General features: G+C 40.7%; 1 protein-coding gene across 1 annotated transcript in view; it reads right to left on the bottom strand.

Moving 5' to 3' along the window:
• The window catches only part of AOAH (acyloxyacyl hydrolase), a 166,932-nt gene that overhangs the window by 109,335 nt on the left and 39,412 nt on the right, over nt 1-18,185 (bottom strand). Inside the window, exon 4 of the mRNA XM_064575047.1 lies at nt 12,262-12,361. Within this exon, the coding sequence (XP_064431117.1) occupies nt 12,262-12,361 (100 nt within the window). The remainder of the gene's footprint in view (nt 1-12,261; nt 12,362-18,185) is intronic.

The following is an 18,185-nucleotide window of genomic DNA, read 5'->3' as shown; positions in this document are numbered from 1 at the left end:
TGAGAGAGCCGTAACACACATTAGCATATTCAAGGCTTCCAGCCACTTTGTGGTAAGAAGCACTATTTAGAAAAGCATTTCCCAAACATTCAAATCTCTCAGCCAAAGCACAGTGTACTGTATTGTCTACGGTGGGGAAGCATGTAAATAATATAGTGTACAGGGAATGCTCCAGAACTCGACATCGTTTCTCCTGACATTTTAGGAGTATTGGTGAATTGGACAAGACACATTCATTAATTGGGCCTTCTCAGGTTTTGTGATGTTAAATAATTAAATCCTGACACACTCAGGAGTGAAAGAAGTAAAGAGAAATAGTATTTTTAGGCATGAGTTTCCACGGTGAACAATTTTTAGCGATTGCGTTCTCTGCTATCAATTATAGCAGCAGGTAGATTTAAAAATTACAGAAAGTGCCTTTTGTTCTCGTCACACTCCTGACAGCAGTGGCAGGTACCCACAAAGGAGAAAGCCCCTTGGGAAGTGAAATGATGATTTTAGATGCGTGTTTTTTATTGTCGAAGAGCAGGCACGTACGTGGGTGGAGGAGGTTGAGAGTGGGGGAAGATCACTGATCTACTTGGATCTTTTCTAGAAGTTTATTAGGGCAGGTTTTTTCCACACCCTCAAATTTAATGGTATAAGTTTATTCACAAATGGAGCAAGATTTTACTATCTCCAGGGACTTGACTGACCACTGGAGGTAGTAAGCGCATAATAACTCCAGTGTAAGACAGACTACAAGAGCCAAGAGAAAGGTGGAAAAGTGCTTTGAGGTGACTTCCATTAAGTAGAAAGACAAAGGTGGGAAGCTCCTCTGCTTGTAAGGTTTTATCAAATCCTGGCATGCCTGGCCTTTGGGTGGGATCTGCTCATCTGTTATTGTATCTATATTCCACTGTATCTCACAGTGGTGATTTTCCGATATGTAGGATGAGATGTACCAAAGCCCAATTTGATTTTCATGTTCCAACAATGCCCAGCTCTAAAGGGCATTTATGATTCTTAGCTGTGTGGGAAAAAATGAAGTCAGTTCATGCCACTTTCTTCTTCCAGGGACAAGAAAGAAGGAAGGAAGGAAGGGAGGGAGGGAGGGAGGGAAATATGAAAGAAAAAAGCCACTATCTTTAAATGCATTCCCTTTTATCACTGAATCTCTCTTCTTCAAATGTATTTTACCATTAGCTAATTTTTTTCCTTTCCTTCTCTTGGGCTAATTCTGCATTGTAGAGCTATTGGTATCATTAATGTATTTAATCATACTACCCTAATCCTTTCCCCAAACAGCACCTTTTAAAAAAGCATTGTTTTAAATAATGCAATATATGTTAAGAAAAAAAAAAAGAAGAAGAAGAAGGTAGCGGGAGGGGAAGAATGAAGCAGGGGAAATCGGAGGGGTAGACGAACCATGAGAGACGATGGACTCTGAAAAGCAAACTGAGGGTTCTAGAGGGGAGGGGGGTGGGAGGATGGGTTCGCCTGGTGGTGGGTATTGAGGAGGGCACATTCTGCATGGAGCACTGGGTGTTATGCACAAACAATGAATCATGGAACACTTCATCTAAAACTAATGATGTAATGTATGGGGATTAACATAAGAATAAAAAATAAATTAAAAAAAATTATTATTTAAAAAAAAAAAAAAAGCGTTGTTTTAAATAGCACCATTCCCCTTCCGCTCCTTTGTCTGACGTTATCCATCGACTTCACCACTGCAGCACCATCACTGCACATATACAGAGGTTCTTTGATGCATCCACGTCTGTACCAGGCATTATATATGCTGTATCTCTTCACCTTATACCGACAGCAGGGGAGGAATTAACAATTCCACTTTAGAGATGAGAAGTCCAAGAGCCAGTGCTGCTAAAATTGTCCAAGGCTTCACAACCAACACCGTTGTTACATTTTGACTGTTTCTTCCCTAGAGTCTGTGCATGTGTAGTTCTCCAGGGCCAGACTCTATGGGCTATTCTTATTACCAGAGATTGTCCTACTCTTTAAACACAGGATTTCTGGCAAATAACTGGGTTAGTTAGATGGTGAGTGTGGTTCGGTCAGTCACTGGGTTGTTTTAGGCCAACTGTTCTGCAACATAATATTCTATTTGTTGTTGTTATTTATTATTATTATTATCTTTTTTGCATTCAGGTTGCTAGATCAGTCTTGTCCAGTGTTTCACAATTAATCTGTGTTAGTTTCCTATTGTGGCCGTAACAAATTACCACAAACATAGTGGTTTCGAACAAATTTATTATGTCACAGTTTCGGAGGAAGTCCGAAGTCTAAAATGAGTCTTAGGAGGCAAAAACGAGGTGTCAGCTGGGCTAACAGTTGTAGTTTCAGGGGGAATCCATTTTTTGCCTCTTTGGTGCTTCGTGGCTGTACCAGTATTTGATATAGTATTTGTATCTCTCTGTCTCAAATGAATAAATCTTTTAAAAAAATTAAAAAAAAACAAAGATAGTTGGAAAAGTTAATTTTTTGCTTGTTGTGATGACAGGCTGTTGGCCTCATCACTCTGTCTCTGTTGCCATATCTTCTTCTCACATTCTGATCCTCCTGCCTCTCTCTTATAAGGATGCTTTTGATTATGTCAGGCTCATCCAGATGATCCAGGATAGTTTCCCCATCTAGATCTTTAACTTAATCACACCTGCAAAGTCCCTTTTCCATGGAAGGTAACATTCACAGGTTCTGGGGATTAGGATGTGGACCTCTTTGGGTCCACTATTCATTCAACAAATACTTACTGATTAATAAGTGCAGTGAATTGTGCTGGGCTCTGGGGAAATCACACATAACAGCATGTGCTTGGGGGATAAAATAGCTGGGTTATCTGTTCTCATGGAGTTTATACCTTAACAGAAGGAACAGATGTTAAATAATAATTGTATAATTATTTAGCTTATTGTGCAACTGTTAATTACAATTGTAATACATTCTGGAAGGAGGGGATATGATGAAAGGCAAGGAAGTTGGGGTGTCAGGAAAAGCTTCTTAGAGGAAATGACTTCAGAACTGAGTTCTGATGTGGGTGACTATTTTAGGTGAAGACAAGGGCCAAGGGTGGATATTGGGAGACCACTGATTAAAACTTCAGGGGATGCCTGGGTGGATCAGTCGGTCAAGCATCTGCCTTCAGCTCAGGTCATGATCCCAGGGTCCTCGGATCAAGTCCCATATCAGACTCCTTGCTCAGTGGGGAGCCTGCTTCTCCCTCTGCCTGCCTCTCCCCTGTGTGCTCTCTGTCAAATAAATAAATGAAATCTTTAAAAAAAACTTCGAAATTTGAAGTATCTTTTTGAACAGTTCAAATTCACTAGAGTCATTAGCTTTTCTTGAGCTAAGGAAAGAAAGAAGCATATTATCAGGAAAGAGTTATTTTTTTAAACTTTTCTAAAGTAGGCAAGAAACATTTTCAAATCTTGAATACCATATAAGTGTCTTTCTTGGAATCACTTGATTTCTTCTACTTAGCGGAAACGGTAACTTAAATTTGCATTATTACTGCTCTATTTTGAAGATTTCAAAGATCTCTATGAGTTAACTGACCTCCAAATTAGTCTCTAAGCAAGTCTAAATAGATAAATTCTCCAAAATTCCAAATATGGGCTTACACCAAAATACAATATGGTATCTCTCTTGAGATACCTCGAAATGCCCAGAGAAAAGATTGAACAGTAGACTGTATATCCAAGCACAGGGCTTAATGCTTTCCTCAGTTATGTTAGTGTTTTAGGCCTTCAAGTCTTCAGGGAGCAATTTAATTTAGTGGTCTCTGATATTTAAAGCCTTTCTGTTGCTGTGATAATTTCTTGTCTAATGACTTTCAAAGAGTTTTGTGGAGGCAAAATACATAAGAGATAGTTGGAATCTCATTTAATTTTCACCCTTTTAGTTATGAGAAGATTGGTATTTCCCCCTACATTTTTGGTCCTTTGATCTTCCTTTTCTACAAACTAATTGTTTGTGGCCTTTGCTCATTTTTTTTTTTTTTTTGATCTTATAAAAGCTCTTTGAATTGTGGAAAAGCAATTCTTTGTGTGGCATATTACAAAAACATTCTCCCCGTTTACTATTTTTTTTGACTTTGTGTTTGGCGGGTTTTTTATTAGTCAGATGTATTCATCTGACTTCTGTATCACAAATTACAAATAAAATTGCTCAGATTTTTCTTCTTTTATGGTTCCATTTTTAATGATTCAACCTTTAATTCATTTGGGTTTTATTTTGCTGTAAGAAATAGATAAACATTTAGCTTAAATTTTATTTCCGAATGGCTAGTCTTTAGTTCTATCCATTTATTGCATAAGCCAGTGTTGTACCACTGATTTGAAATGCTATTTTTATCAAAAACAAGAATCTCCAATGCACTTGGGTTTATTTTTAGGCAATATATTCTATTCCCTTTTCGGCTGACTTTTCCACATCTAGAAGGCTATATCCCCCTGTCATTTATCTCATTGTTCAAAATTTCCTGAGATGTTTAAATAGGAACTTTACAAACATTGTCAAATAAACAGCTCCACAACCAGCAATTTGCTTGAATTTTGATTTGTCTGTAAAATTTGGATAACAGAATAAGCTTGCAATTGTGTGGAAGGACTTTAAATGCTATATGACAAGTACGTAGGCCAGCTTTTGGTATGGGTGTAACAACTCAAATTGTTTTTGTCATTGCCTTTTATCATTCAGCCTTAATGTGTGCCTGTCACACAATAGGAGCTTAGTAAAGGTCTATTGCGAGAATAAAAGAATGACTCTTTATGCCTTAAAAGCCTATCAATTTCACCCAAGACACTTGTGACCTTAGTACCATTTCTGGTCCCAGTTACTAAAGATATGGTTGCCTTCTAGGTACAAACATGGGTTTATAAAGTGGAAAATTTTATTAACTCTTCCAGAGTAGTGAGGTAGTACACAAAAAAAATGCTCCAAAATTGTAGGTTACTCTTCCTTGAATGTATGTTCCCTTCACAAGTAACATTTGATTTTTTAATAGTTTGCCAAGTCACAGTTGAAGATCAGCCATCATTCAAGAAGGAAATTTCCTTAACCTGAAATTCTGATGATCACAAAAATGGTTCTTTATTATTTAATGATTTGTTTCCCCCTAAGCTTGGATGTGTGAGAAAACACTCACATACTCTACAGAGTTAGGGTGGAGAACACGGGAAGAGCAAATACAAATTGGAGACGTTGACCAGACAACCAAATAGGAAGAGAAGCTTCTGTTTAGTTTTTAGCTGTTATTTGCTAGAATTGTCCATGTCAGTAGCCATGGAAACTCCAATGTAGTGATGATGACAGAGGAAGTAATTTTTTCTTCTTCCTTGTTTGACACAGAGATTCTGTTTAACTGAGAGCGCTGAATTCATTTTTATTTTCTGTGCACATGCCACACACAAAAAAGGCAAGTCATAATTACAATGTTGAGAGGACAAAGGCGGACTTTAGAGACTTGGGTCTTATTAAACAGAGATGGAGTAGAGAAATTTACCCAAATACATACACACACACACACACACACACACACCATATTGGACAAAACGGAACTCATTGAAAAACTTTGGGGAAGATTAGCTCACACATCTGAAAGCACTGTACAGAATGAAATGTAGTGAGTGATTCATGAATCTTAGAAATTGTTCAATTCCGGTCTATTTGTAATTTTTCCTAAACCTTACTACCTGAGATCTTCAATTAAAAGAGATGCTAGATATTTTATTTTACACTTAATATTTAAGAAATGAAAGTAAGTTTGGGGCGCCTGGGTGGCTCAGTTGGTTAAGTGACTGCCTTCGGCTCAGGTCATGATCCTGGAGTCCTGGGATCGAGTCCCGCATCGGGCTCTCTGCTCGGCAGGGAGTCTGCTTCTCCCTCTGACCCTCCCCCCTCTCATGTGCTCTCTCTCTCTCTCATTCTCTCTCTCTCAAATAAATAAATAAATAAAATCTTAAAAAAAAAAAAAGAAATGAAAGTAAGTTCCTGAGATCAGCTTATTTATCTCTCAGTTGAACAACAATTTGTCATGTGACATTTTCTCATAAAAAGAGTACAAACTTACTCCTTCCCAAGCTTTTTTATGTCAGCCTTGTGGTAATTTGGGTCCCAAGGAAGCATGAGTTCCCTGTGTATGCATACAGTCCCACACACTCAGCGCTGGAGAACTTCGGGTTCCTCTGGCAATCAGACTCACTCAGGAAAAGGCCATTTCAAAGTCTGGATTGCTTTCCTAAGGCAATGGGTCCTCTTACAGTTTATTATTTTTCTAAAATAATTTTTAAAATTGGTATTAAGATGGTGTCTGCATTAGAATCACCATTTACGTGAGATGAGATAGGAAGATGATGACAAATGAGAAATAACTGGGAAGTTTTTCATAGCTAAAGGATGACCTCACGATAGACTAAGATGACTTAAAAAAGATCATCGCATTTCATGTATAACCCCAATTAAACTTTATTTTATGTACTGCTTCTTTGAAGCAATATTTTATTTTTATATTAGAATACATTTAATGTATATTTCAGTATATTTGCATTTTACCTGTTTATGAATTTTTGTATTTGAAATGTATTAAATAATCTGTTTGACTGATTTCAAGTACTTAAAATTTGTTGTGTGAAATAAATATCAAAATATGCTGAATTTTTACTCCAGTATTTGAATGACTCTTTAACACTGGAAGCCCTTCCAATCTGCCCCTTGTTTACATTTCCAGCCTCCCTCCCACTCTCCCTCACCCAGTGATAAATGTATTTATGTTTCTTTTCCCATATAGAGCTGGCATCTGGCTACCTCTCTTCCTTTGCTTGAGGCCCCTTCTCCTACCTGCGATGTTTACATTGAACAAGCATAACTGGTAGAATGGAATCTTAAAGCAAATTCATTCCTGACTCCCCCCTCCCATTGCCCACAGCCCTTTAAATGGGTTGGAGGCCCCCAGGGAAGTAAGGAGAATCTATCAGCACTAGAGCACATGCTCGAATATAATTCTCTTTTAATGTGGATCAAAGTGGTGTGAAGTAGGTCTTGACTATGCCTTCGAGATGTTTGTGAATGTAGCATGTCCCTGCAGCTCTGGGGTGGTTAGGAAGGGTGTCTTTTCCAAGTTACAGGGTATGCCTGGAGGGAGCAGCATAAAGCTGAGGAGGATCCGCTCCTGGCCCAATGGGTGCACTCTAACACTGATCTAATAAAGACACGACTCAAGCATGACAAGGTACACATGAAGGAACTGCATTCCATTTTCAATGTCAGGGTCCTGCTTATGCACACACGCAAGCATGCACGCGTGCACGTTCCAGCAGCAGGCATTGCCTTGTTTTGGATGCAAATGAGAGTAAGAGTGGTATAAATAATCCCCTCAAAGTAGGTAACACAGAACCATCTGGGTGGTCTTTACAATGCAGTCTGCAATTTTCTTCTTTCTGTTCCTTTCCTATCCTGTCTTGTCCTCCTTTCCAACCCCCCCCCCCTCCTCCTGGTGCCAGCTGAACATTGTAGATTGTTTCTTTTTTTTTTTTTTTTAAGTTTTTTTATTTATTTATTTGAGACAGAGAGAATGAGAGACAGAGAGCATGAGAGGGAGGAGGGTCAGAGGGAGAAGCAGACTCCCTGCCGAGCAGAGAGCCCGATGCGGAACTCGATCCCGGGACTCCAGGATCATGACCTGAGCCGAAGGCAGTCGCTTAACCAACTGAGCCACCCAGGCGCCTTTTTTTTTTTTTTTAACGATTTTATTTATTTGACAGAGAGAGACACAGCGAGAGAGGGAACACAAGCAGGGGGAGTGGGAGAGGGAGAAGCAGGCTTCCCGCCAAGCAGGGAACCCGATGCAGGGCTCGATCCCAGAACACTGGGATCATGACCTGAGCCGAAGGCAGACGCTTAACGACTGAGCCCCCAGGCGCCCCTGTAGATTGTTTCTTGCTTCAGTTAATTATGGATGACGTTTGTCATTTTGAGCACACGGTAGATAATGATATGAGCCATAGCTAAAGGATGGGCAAAAAGTGGGCTTGGAATGTCAACTGTGCCATAGATGACAGGCAGTTTATTAAGGTCCCTAAATGTGGTTCCACTTGTACTTTTGTTCCTACTGAAGTCAGATCCCATTGCTCTACACTGCTGGATTCTGCCCACTAGCTCCCTGGAGCAGAAGGACCACCTTTTCCCCTCCACCCTGCAGCATGCATTTCACAGGGGCAATGGCTCATGTGGCATTATTTGTATTTTACCAGAATCGGAAACACATGCAAAGCAGGACACTGAGGGTACGGAGTCTTGCTTGTGAGAAATTACTGGCCCAGGAGCAGTGGTTCAATTAAAAGTAACTATACCCCAGGAGCAGCAGTGAGGCCTAGAGCACAGTGGGGAAGAGCTTGGGCTTTAAAGACAAACAGACCTGGGGCTGAATCCTCTCGTTGCCACTTATTAACTTTGTAATCTCTTAACTTCTCCTAGGCTCAATTTCTTCACCTGTAAAATAAGCCCCACCCCCTAGGAGCACCATTAAATGAGGTCACACATGTCAAGTGCAGCACTGGTGTGTTATCTAGACAGCAAACGTGCCTGGCACAATGGGAGCAACAAAGACGGGCAAGATGCAGACCTGCCACCTTGATAAGCTTACATCTTAATAAGAAAATCTATGTAAACTTAATATTTTAATATCTTTGTGCTATACTTTCCTCATCTATAACATGTGGACAACAATACCTATTTCATAAGATTAAATGATTCATGTACATAAAGTATTTAGAACAACATTGGCACATCATAGTACTTCAAAAGGTATTTATGATGCTGGTGGAGAGCAGAGTTAATATTTTGTGGAAAGGATTAGGAATTATTCTACAGAGAAAGTGACAGAGATGTGAGCTCGAAGGGTGGGCCCGGTATTGACAGGACATCCTGGGTGGAGGAATGATTGAGAACAAGGGTACAGAGGTGGGAAGGTTAAGGTGAGCTCAAGAGAGAGCCAATCACTCCATTTTGGCCACAGCAGGGGGTACACAAGGATAACCATGGAAGTCCAGGAAGGCTTTTTGAGAATCCTGAAATGCTAAGTGAAAATGCATACCTAACTGGGTAGGCAATATAGAAATCATAAGCTGGGCACAGAGATAGGCACTGGGAAAATTAATGTGTCCACGAAGTAAGGGAAATCAGAATTTCCATCAATGATGCAAATGAGAAGCTAGTGGCACTTTGTTTATTCATTTGACAAATACTTCTTTATTATGTGTGAGGCACCATCTTAGGCACTAGGTGTACAGTGGTGACCAAGGCAGAGTCCTCCTGGAGGTGATAGCCTAGTGGGAGAGATGGATAGACAAGCAATCACCCGGGTGACCAACTGCTCAGGTTTTCCCAGGATGTGGGACTTTCAGGGCTTATCCCAGGAAGCAGCATCATGTTCATTGTTCATTAAACACTTGTTCATTAAAACAAGGCAGGTTCCGTGGAGGGGCCTACAAGAGCTTCGACAAGAAGGGTATGTAGGACGAGTCAGGGATGGACTCCCTGAAGAAGCAACATGTGAGCTGAGATCTGAAGGACAGGAAGTCCACCCAGTTGAAGAATGAGGGAGAAACTGATTTCCACAGCAAGGCACTGAGGTAGAGTGACAAGATCAAATTTACTTCATAGAAAGGCCTTTATGGCATCGGTGTGGAGAATTTTTTGGAAAGCAGGCAAGAGCAGAATTTGATTGGACTAACTAGGAAGCTAGAGTGGGAGTTACATCAAAGGATGATTGTGGGAATCCTTCATGTAGTGATACTGTTACACACGCAAAACACAATGACCCTCACAGGCACAAAAATTATCAGACACGGAGAAGACCATATTGTATGATTCCATTGATATGACATTCAAGAACAGAATTTTATATGAATGAACTAACCTGTGGTGATAGATTTTAGAACAGTGGCTACACTGTGGGGTAGGTATTGACTGGGACAGTCATGAGGGAGGCATCTGGCAGCAGGCTGGAAATTATTTACATCTTTAGTAGGTAGGTAATTCCACCTACTAACTCACACCTGCTTTGTAGGTGTAATTTGTGCCATGGAAATGAAAAGAAGGTCTGATATATACCATTAAAAAATACATGCTCAAAGTTTAATGTTAAGGGGGAAAAGTAGAGTAAAAAATTACATATACACAATCATAACTCTCAAAAAAATCAATATAATAATAATTAATTTAAAATTAAAAGGAAAACATCCAATATTTGACATTGGTTATTTGTGGTGGTGGGATTTCAGCTGACTGATGTGAAGAGACACCCCAGGAAGGATTTTCAGAAACACTGACAATGGATAAGAGATTAACTATCCACTCTCAGCAGGCTAAGGATACGAATCCCAGTTCTGTTCTTTCCTAAGGGAGCGACTTTCAGCAAGTTACATAACCTCTTTACCCCAGTTTCTGCAACATTAAAAAAAGGGGTCATTATAAACAATGGTGCCTCCATCCTGGAGTTGTCTGGGGGACTAAATGTGAACGGTAAGCACAGCACCATGTAGGATAGTGAATCTTCAGGAAGTACCAGTTGTTGCTATTAAAGAAATCTTGAAGGCAGAAGAGAGTGAAGCTGTCCATGTTTGCACCAAATGCCCCTCTTCCCTGGGGCACTTGTAGGGATGGATGCTGGTGATGGGGATTTGAGGAGAAGGATGAAGGTCCAGAACAGTGACTGGGGGAATGTCAAGCTGAGCCCTGCTGGGGTGCAAGCTGAGCCATTTCTAGGGTGAAATCCTCCCACTCCCTCCCAGCCAGCTAGGATGGCTGCAACACTCCCGAGTTAGGAACTGCCAAGGGTGTTGTAATGGGAAGACAAGAAAATGGTATTCTGGGTATAAACTCCACAGGGTACGAAAATAAAGAATGTCATTTTACATAGGACAGTTTAAAGTTGAACATTTTGTGACTATGTATAACTACGGTTGTGATGTATATATAACATGATGTTATTTAAGGAAAGGAAATGACAAAAAACCCGTATCACATGCCTTTGTACATAGAGACACATTTCCTCTGTGCATTATCAAATAGCAAATATTATGATACCATATTCACATGCTATTTGAACACATGAAAAAAATTTTTAATTAAAAGTTCCTATCCCTTCTAGAAACTAGTGGATTTCAAAGCTTCTCAGGTAGAATTCGGGGAAATGTAATTGACATGCAGTCAAGGACCTAGGAAGCATGACATGCGCTTATACTCCAGGTATTTGCACCCCTCTTTTCCTTCTCAAGGGGACAGGCTTATGATATTTAATGCTGTCATTCAGAAGCATCATGTTCATTGGTTAGGCCACAAAGTGTTAAACTGACTTTAATTCAATGAGAATAAAAAGGAAATTACATATAAATCAGAAACCTATTGTGTCATACACAGAAAAACTACAATTCTGGAATAGGAAGCATAGAATTTTATTTTATTTTATTTTAATTAATTAATTTATTTATAGCAAGTTTCTGAAAAATCAATATTTTGAGGCCTAACCAGATTTAATATTATACTTTCACTCAGAGTATGAGCTGAGAATATTGTCAACATTTGCAGCCGTGTCTGCTGTCTTCCAATTGAAAATTGTCCAACATGATATAATGCACACAGGGTGTTCTGAAGAGCTATCTGAATAATAATGATATTGATAATAATGATATTGTCTACACTTCTACTAACACGTTTTTATGTAGCAGGTATCGTGCTGAGCATTTTGGGTGTATTAGCTAACTTACTTCCCACAACAAACCTGTGAAGGAGGTACTTTAGGCATTTTATTATATCCATTTTTGGGTGAGTACAATAAAGCTCAGACTAGGATGACCAACTGCTCAGGTTTTCCCAGGATGTGGGACTTTCAGGGCTTATCCCAGGAAAGTCCTGGGCAAACTGGATGAGTTTATCTTTCTACAAAAGTGACCTGCTTGATTTTTAAATGGTAGAGAGAAATTTAATCTCTTATCTTCTTGGCTGGTTAGATTTCCCACCTACTGCCAGTCCACCTCTAGATTATAGTCTACGATAGTTAAATAGGAAAAGACATTCTTTGGCAGCATGGGGTGGGGGGAAGGGTCTAGGGCAACATTATTTCACACGATGTAATTGAAAATGTCATTTTGCCTCTTTCTGTTCCCAAACCCCTGAGCCAGCGAAGCTGAACCTCCCTTTACAACATTTCCAAAGGGCTTGCATGTCACCATAATCTGACATTCAAAGTGAAAACCCACTCACCTTGGGAAGCGGGTAGAGATGACACAATGGTTGGCCAGGGTCCTGCTTACAAAACTCCAGGGTATGACACAACACATCAGCATTCATATCTGTGCTAAGCCTGGAGGGAAATGGGACAGAACAAAGGCTATTTAAGATCTCTCGGGCATTTAGGAAATAGAACTTATTTCAAAGGAAGGTAAATCCCCAGAATGGATTCTAGCTTGGTGTTTGAGTCCAGCCCCATGTAGCTGCCAGATCATAACGATCTCCTGCTGCGTTGTTCTCTCCTCTGTTTAGAATAAGGTCCTGGGGGTGGGAAGGGGACACAGACAGCACTGAGCTGTGGTCAGCCTCTCACATGGGCACTGTGATTCTTTTCAGAAGAAGCCACAAATACAACTGGGAAAGGAAAAATGGAGAGGGGTATCATTTGGTGGAAACAATATTTTAAAGTTTGCTAGGTCTTATAGCAAAAAAATCATGTGTGATAAAGCCTTAAACACCTAAAATTATTATTATTATTATTATTTTTTTTAATTTGCGAGAGAGAGAATGAGAGACAGAGAGCATGAGAGGGAGGAGGGTCAGAGGGAGAAGCAGACTCCCCGCCGAGCAGGGAGCCCGATGCGGGACTCGATCCCGGGACTCCAGGATCATGACCTGAGCCGAAGGCAGTCGCTTAACCAACTGAGCCACCCAGGCGCCCATAAGTCTCTTTTTCAATGACAGCCTAGCTGGATACAGTATTATTGGCTGCATGTTTTTTAAGATTTATTTATTTATTGAGAGAGAGAGAATGATAGAGAGAGAGCATGAGAGGGAGGAGGGCCAGAGGGAGAAGCAGGCTCCTCGCTGAGCAGGGAGCCCGATGCGGGACTCGATCCAGGGACTCCAGGATCATGACCTGAGCCGAAGGCAGTCGCTTGACCAACTGAGCCACCCGGGCGCCCCACCTAAAATTATTTTTAAGGCATAATCCAAATCCTTTCTTTCCCTTTAAAATAAATATATTTCTTTTGGAAGAAAATACAACGTAGTTGACTCCCCCTGCCCCAGGATGGTATAAGGAAAGTGTCTTCAAATGTTTTGGTTTAATCGAGTTTGAAGGGGCTAAAACAAACCCCCCGTATCAATTTTCTACCCGACACTCCCCGAACTCTTCTTACCAAGAAGAATGAGAACAATGTGCTGCTTCAAATGAAGGGACGAACAGAGCATGGATTTTTCGTAACTATTCCAAGGAAATAATTGATTCAAACCCAACCCAAACGAAACCGAAACAACAACAAAAAGAATCTATAAACATAGGCTGGTAATATCTAGAGACTGATCTCAGAAAACCAGATCCAGATTCTAGAAGATACTTCTTGGGGTTTCTTCCCAGCTCACATGATCATTTAACAGTCTCCCCTCACCCATAGGGGCAGGTTCCCGGCAACTGTGCTTGTACTCCCTATCTCTTGGCCCGTTGATTGGACCTCACCGGATGACATTGGACAAGCAGGACCAGTCAGATTCTCTCTTATGGAAACTTAGAATTAGTGCTAAAGATTTCAGCTTCATTCTGGGCTGTTCCCAGAATAATAGGAGCTATAGTGACTTGGGACTATAATGTCATTTCCTGCCATGTGGACTGAGCATTTGGAAAACTAATCTGTAGGATGGGGTTCAGGCGTCAGAACCCAGTTTGTGCAGTGAGGAAGCCTGGGGAGAACGTGCCCCTGTGTTCCTGGGGGCTTCCAGGTCCCATTTCCATCTCTGTCTGAGGCCTGGCAAGATGGCTTCTTAAGCTTTTGTGAGCATCTAAGTTAAGAGGGAGAAAGAGAGTCATCTGCTTGGCCCCAGGGCTCCTTCATGAGAGGTGGAGGGGAAGTTATCTTGAAGTATAAAATGAAGTCACATCTTCAAAGTTGAGGGTCAAGCTGTATATAGCAGATAAAGTCCGTTAGCAAACTAATGTCTACTAAGGGTCAGTAAATCAGGAGAGGGTGGCTGTTTTCACACATCTGTCCTCAACTTAATGGTTCATTTATTTAACTGATGACTGCTGTTTTTATGGGGGTCTAATATTTAGTGGGCTCAGGAGAGTGATAAATAGGGCTCTGCTTAACTTTTTTTTTTTTTTAACCTACAGCCAATAATCCCATCTGTGGTAATCCAGGACCACCAACTAATCATATGATTTCAAGACCTATTCATTTTCTCTGCAAATAGAGCACAATTTCAAGTAAGTGAACTTGATTACAGGAGTGGAAATGGGGTCCCCACAGTCAGAGAGTGAGGCTGATGGTCTCTACACTGAGGAATAGGAGAGGAGAACTAGGTATGTGGTGTTCTTCCCAGAGTCCTCTAAGATCAGAGCTTCATCATCAGAAGACTGAAAGTGAGAAACAGTCCTTTGGACAAGAATAGAAAATGCTGAGCATCATAAATCCAGACAAGTGTAAGACCACTAGAATGTACAAGATGCAAAGAAGTGGCAAAGTAGCATATGTGCTCTTTACGAGCCATGGGGCAGAAAGCTCAGGTGATGCATAAAATGTGAAATCCTTAGGAAATCTCCAAATTCATAATAACCATTCCCACCCAATATTATTTTCCTATAGCAGCAAAAAGACCAAAATAGTCACATTTTATTTATTTTTTTTAAGATTTTATTTACTTGACAGAGAGAGAGATAGCGAGAGCAGGAACACAAGCAGGGGGAGTGGGAGAGGGAGAAGCAGGCTTCCTGCCAAGCAGGGAGCCGAATGTGGGGCCCGATCCCAGGAGCCTGGGATCATGACCTGAGCCAAAAGCAGACGCTTAACGACTGAGCCACTCAGGCACCCCAAAATTGTCACATTTTAATTCACTTCTTTTTACTACCCTTACTGGTATAGAGGTGTGTAGGAATGAGGCATGTGGTGGGGGACCAGGGGTGGTGGGGGAGGAGGCGTCAAAACATTTGGCAGAGCTAATTAACAAGTTTAATTAGGATCATAGTAGAATGAAGTCAATGATGATGATCATCACCATAAATCAAAAGAAGGGAGCAAGGTCAGGGTTAACAGACAGGTTAATAGACAGAGTAACAGCCTATGGCAGGGAGTGAGGACAGGGCCTTCCACACATGAAAGCTCTCAAATTTAGACCTTGACATCACTTTCAAAGAAAGTTTATATATTAATATATAGTCACAGAGATATACTCACAACACTGAAAGAAGATCTTCCTCATGCAACTTAATACTTTTATCCAATTTCTGGACCACACCCATAGCACACTATGAATTTGTTCATTTCTCTAAATCTTGTACACTAGTCCCCCTCTTATCTGTGGTTTTGCTTTCCATAGTTTCAGTGACTGGTGGTCAACTGTGGTCTGGAAGCAGATGATTCTCCTTCTAACATATCATCTGAAGGTCAAGAGTAGCACATACACCCCAATGTTCAGAGCAGCAAAGTCCACAATTGTCAAACTGTGGAAAGAGCCGAGATGCCCTTCAACAGACAAATGGATAAAGAAGTTGTGGTCCATATACACAATGGAATATTACTCAGCCATCAGAAAGGATGAATATCCAACTTTTACATCAACATAGATGGGACTGGAGGAGATTATGCTAAGTGAAATAAGTCAAGCAGAGAAAGACAACTATCATATGGTTTTACTCATATGTGGAACATAAGTAATAGAGCAGAGGACCACAGGAGAAGGGAGGGATAACCGGGAAGAAATCAGAGAGGGAGACAAACCATGAGAGACCCTGGACTCCAGGAGACAACTGAGGGTTACAGAAGGGAGGGGTGGGAGGATGCGGTAATCAGGTGATAGGTATTAAGGAGGGCACGTGTTGGGATAAGCAATGGGTGTTATATGCAACTAATGAATTGTTGAACACTACAACAAAAACTTAGGATGTACTATATGTTGGCTAACTGAACATAATGAAAAAAAAAGTAGCCTAATGCTACATCACAATGCCTTGTCATTCATCCCCCTTCATCTTATCACGTAGGCATTTTATCATCTCACATCATCACAAGAAGAAGGGTGAGTACAGTGCAATAAATATTTTGAGAGAGAGACAGAGAGAGAGATCACGTTTACATAACTTATATTACAGTGTGTTGTTATAATTGTTCTATTTTATTATGGTTGTTAATCATTTCCTATGCCTAATTTATAAATTAAACTTTATCACAAGTATGTATGTATAGGAAAAAATAGTATATATAGTTCAGTACTATCTGATTTCAGGCATCCACTGGGGGGCCTTGGAATGTATCCCCTCTGGATAAGGGGGGGACTGCTGTAATTATCTTGTGACTGGCACAGATACTGCTTTGTGTTTTTGGTGTCTAAAAAATACATTAATTACATTTAAGGCGTACTATGTTATAAACCCCGTTACACATTTTCTTCTAAAAAATGTTAGTAGCTTAGGCCTCTCCTGATCTCTGAGAGCACCTAGGTTTGGAATACAAGAGTTTATGATTTGGAGGAAAGCATAAATAAATCCCAGGAAGCAAGGTGAGATGTACAGAAGACAAGGATCAGGCTTGCTATGGCAACAAATGGCACGATGGAGGTCAAAACCAGGTAGAGGAGGACCTAGCACATGGTCACTGGCTAGGATTGGTTGCTCCTAGAATTATCCCCTCCCTGCATGACCCAGGTTCTTGGGGGAATGCCTGAGTGCTCAGGTGTCCCACTTCCCAAAAACATCCTGTGGCTTGCCAATGGGCAGGAAGTGTAATTGCTGAATAATTAGTCCATGAATCATTGAGAATCGACTGGTATGAAATAATGAGGAGGGATGCCCTCTGGGTTAGGAAACACATTTAATACTGGAAGCCTGAAATTCAGGTAAAACTAAATCATAAGTTTGTCATTTTCAGCACCTATATCAACCCCAAACTGTATGTGATTGATTAAAACAAGTTGTAAGAAGAGCACACCATAAGAGGAGAAATGTCTATCAGCAAACAACTAATATGGGTACTGGAAAATTACTAACAAATCAAACTAATGGTGGACAGAACCATGAAGAGGGATGATTTACTACATATGTCTTTCTTCAAATGGCCCACCCAATACTAATGAGAATTTGTTGTCTTAGGTCTTTAAGTCATCTCAAAGGAAAAAATGTCCTCCCCTCCCTGCCACCTACTCAGCGAGTGGCCCTCTTTTGGTGGTTTGCTGGGACGATTCTTCTATAACACCTTGTGTTCATTTGCTGTCATTTGAGATGGGGACTGTCCCTTGTACAGTTCACACCTGCAGTACGTAGTATAGTGTCTGTCTGTCCTCTCTGATCCTTGTGCTTATGTCTCTTGCACTTGCCACTCTCCAGCCAGCTACAGAAGAACAATGGGTTTCTCAACCAACCTAGGCCACAGCCCTTTTACTCCCCATACATGTGGTAGCTAATCTCTGGCTCCCCCTTTTGGGTATCTACATGCACTGCCCTCTTTAGCTTCTGTGACTTTTTTCCACCTATCTCTCTGGTTCCCTGATCCAGGCCCAGCAGAACCTCTCTGGTCAAGCTGACATTTCCCCCAGAGCACTTATATACCTCATACTAGGTATATAAGCAGATTCAATGGATAGGCTAAAAAGTTCTTTTTCTGTTTTAATATGTTCAAGCAGTTTCTTTGGAGCAGTCTAGTCATAGCTCATCTGTAGTGATACTTTTTTTCTTTTAAAATAATAAAATAATTAATTCAGCAAGCATTTATGGAAGGCCTTCAATATATATTGAAGACTCAAATATAGCACCAAGCCCTGAAGATACAAAGCCCTCTCTTTCTCCTCCACCCTCCCTCCCTCCCTCCCTCCCTCCCTTCCTTCCACATATTCAGTATTTTGCTAAGTACCTAGAGATGGAGAGACAAATAAAATGCAGTCCTGGTTCTCAGAAGGCTTTCAATCTAGTTAGCAACTCAGAAAAGTCCATG

This window comes from Mirounga angustirostris, unplaced genomic scaffold, assembly GCF_029215605.1.
Source record: "Mirounga angustirostris isolate CCGP_5_RB_7025 unplaced genomic scaffold, mMirAng1.0.hap1 SCAF_12, whole genome shotgun sequence".
NCBI classification, from domain to species: domain Eukaryota; kingdom Metazoa; phylum Chordata; class Mammalia; order Carnivora; family Phocidae; genus Mirounga; species Mirounga angustirostris.
Note: the sequence above shows the minus strand (reverse complement) of the source record. Positions and strands in the feature narration are given on the sequence as shown.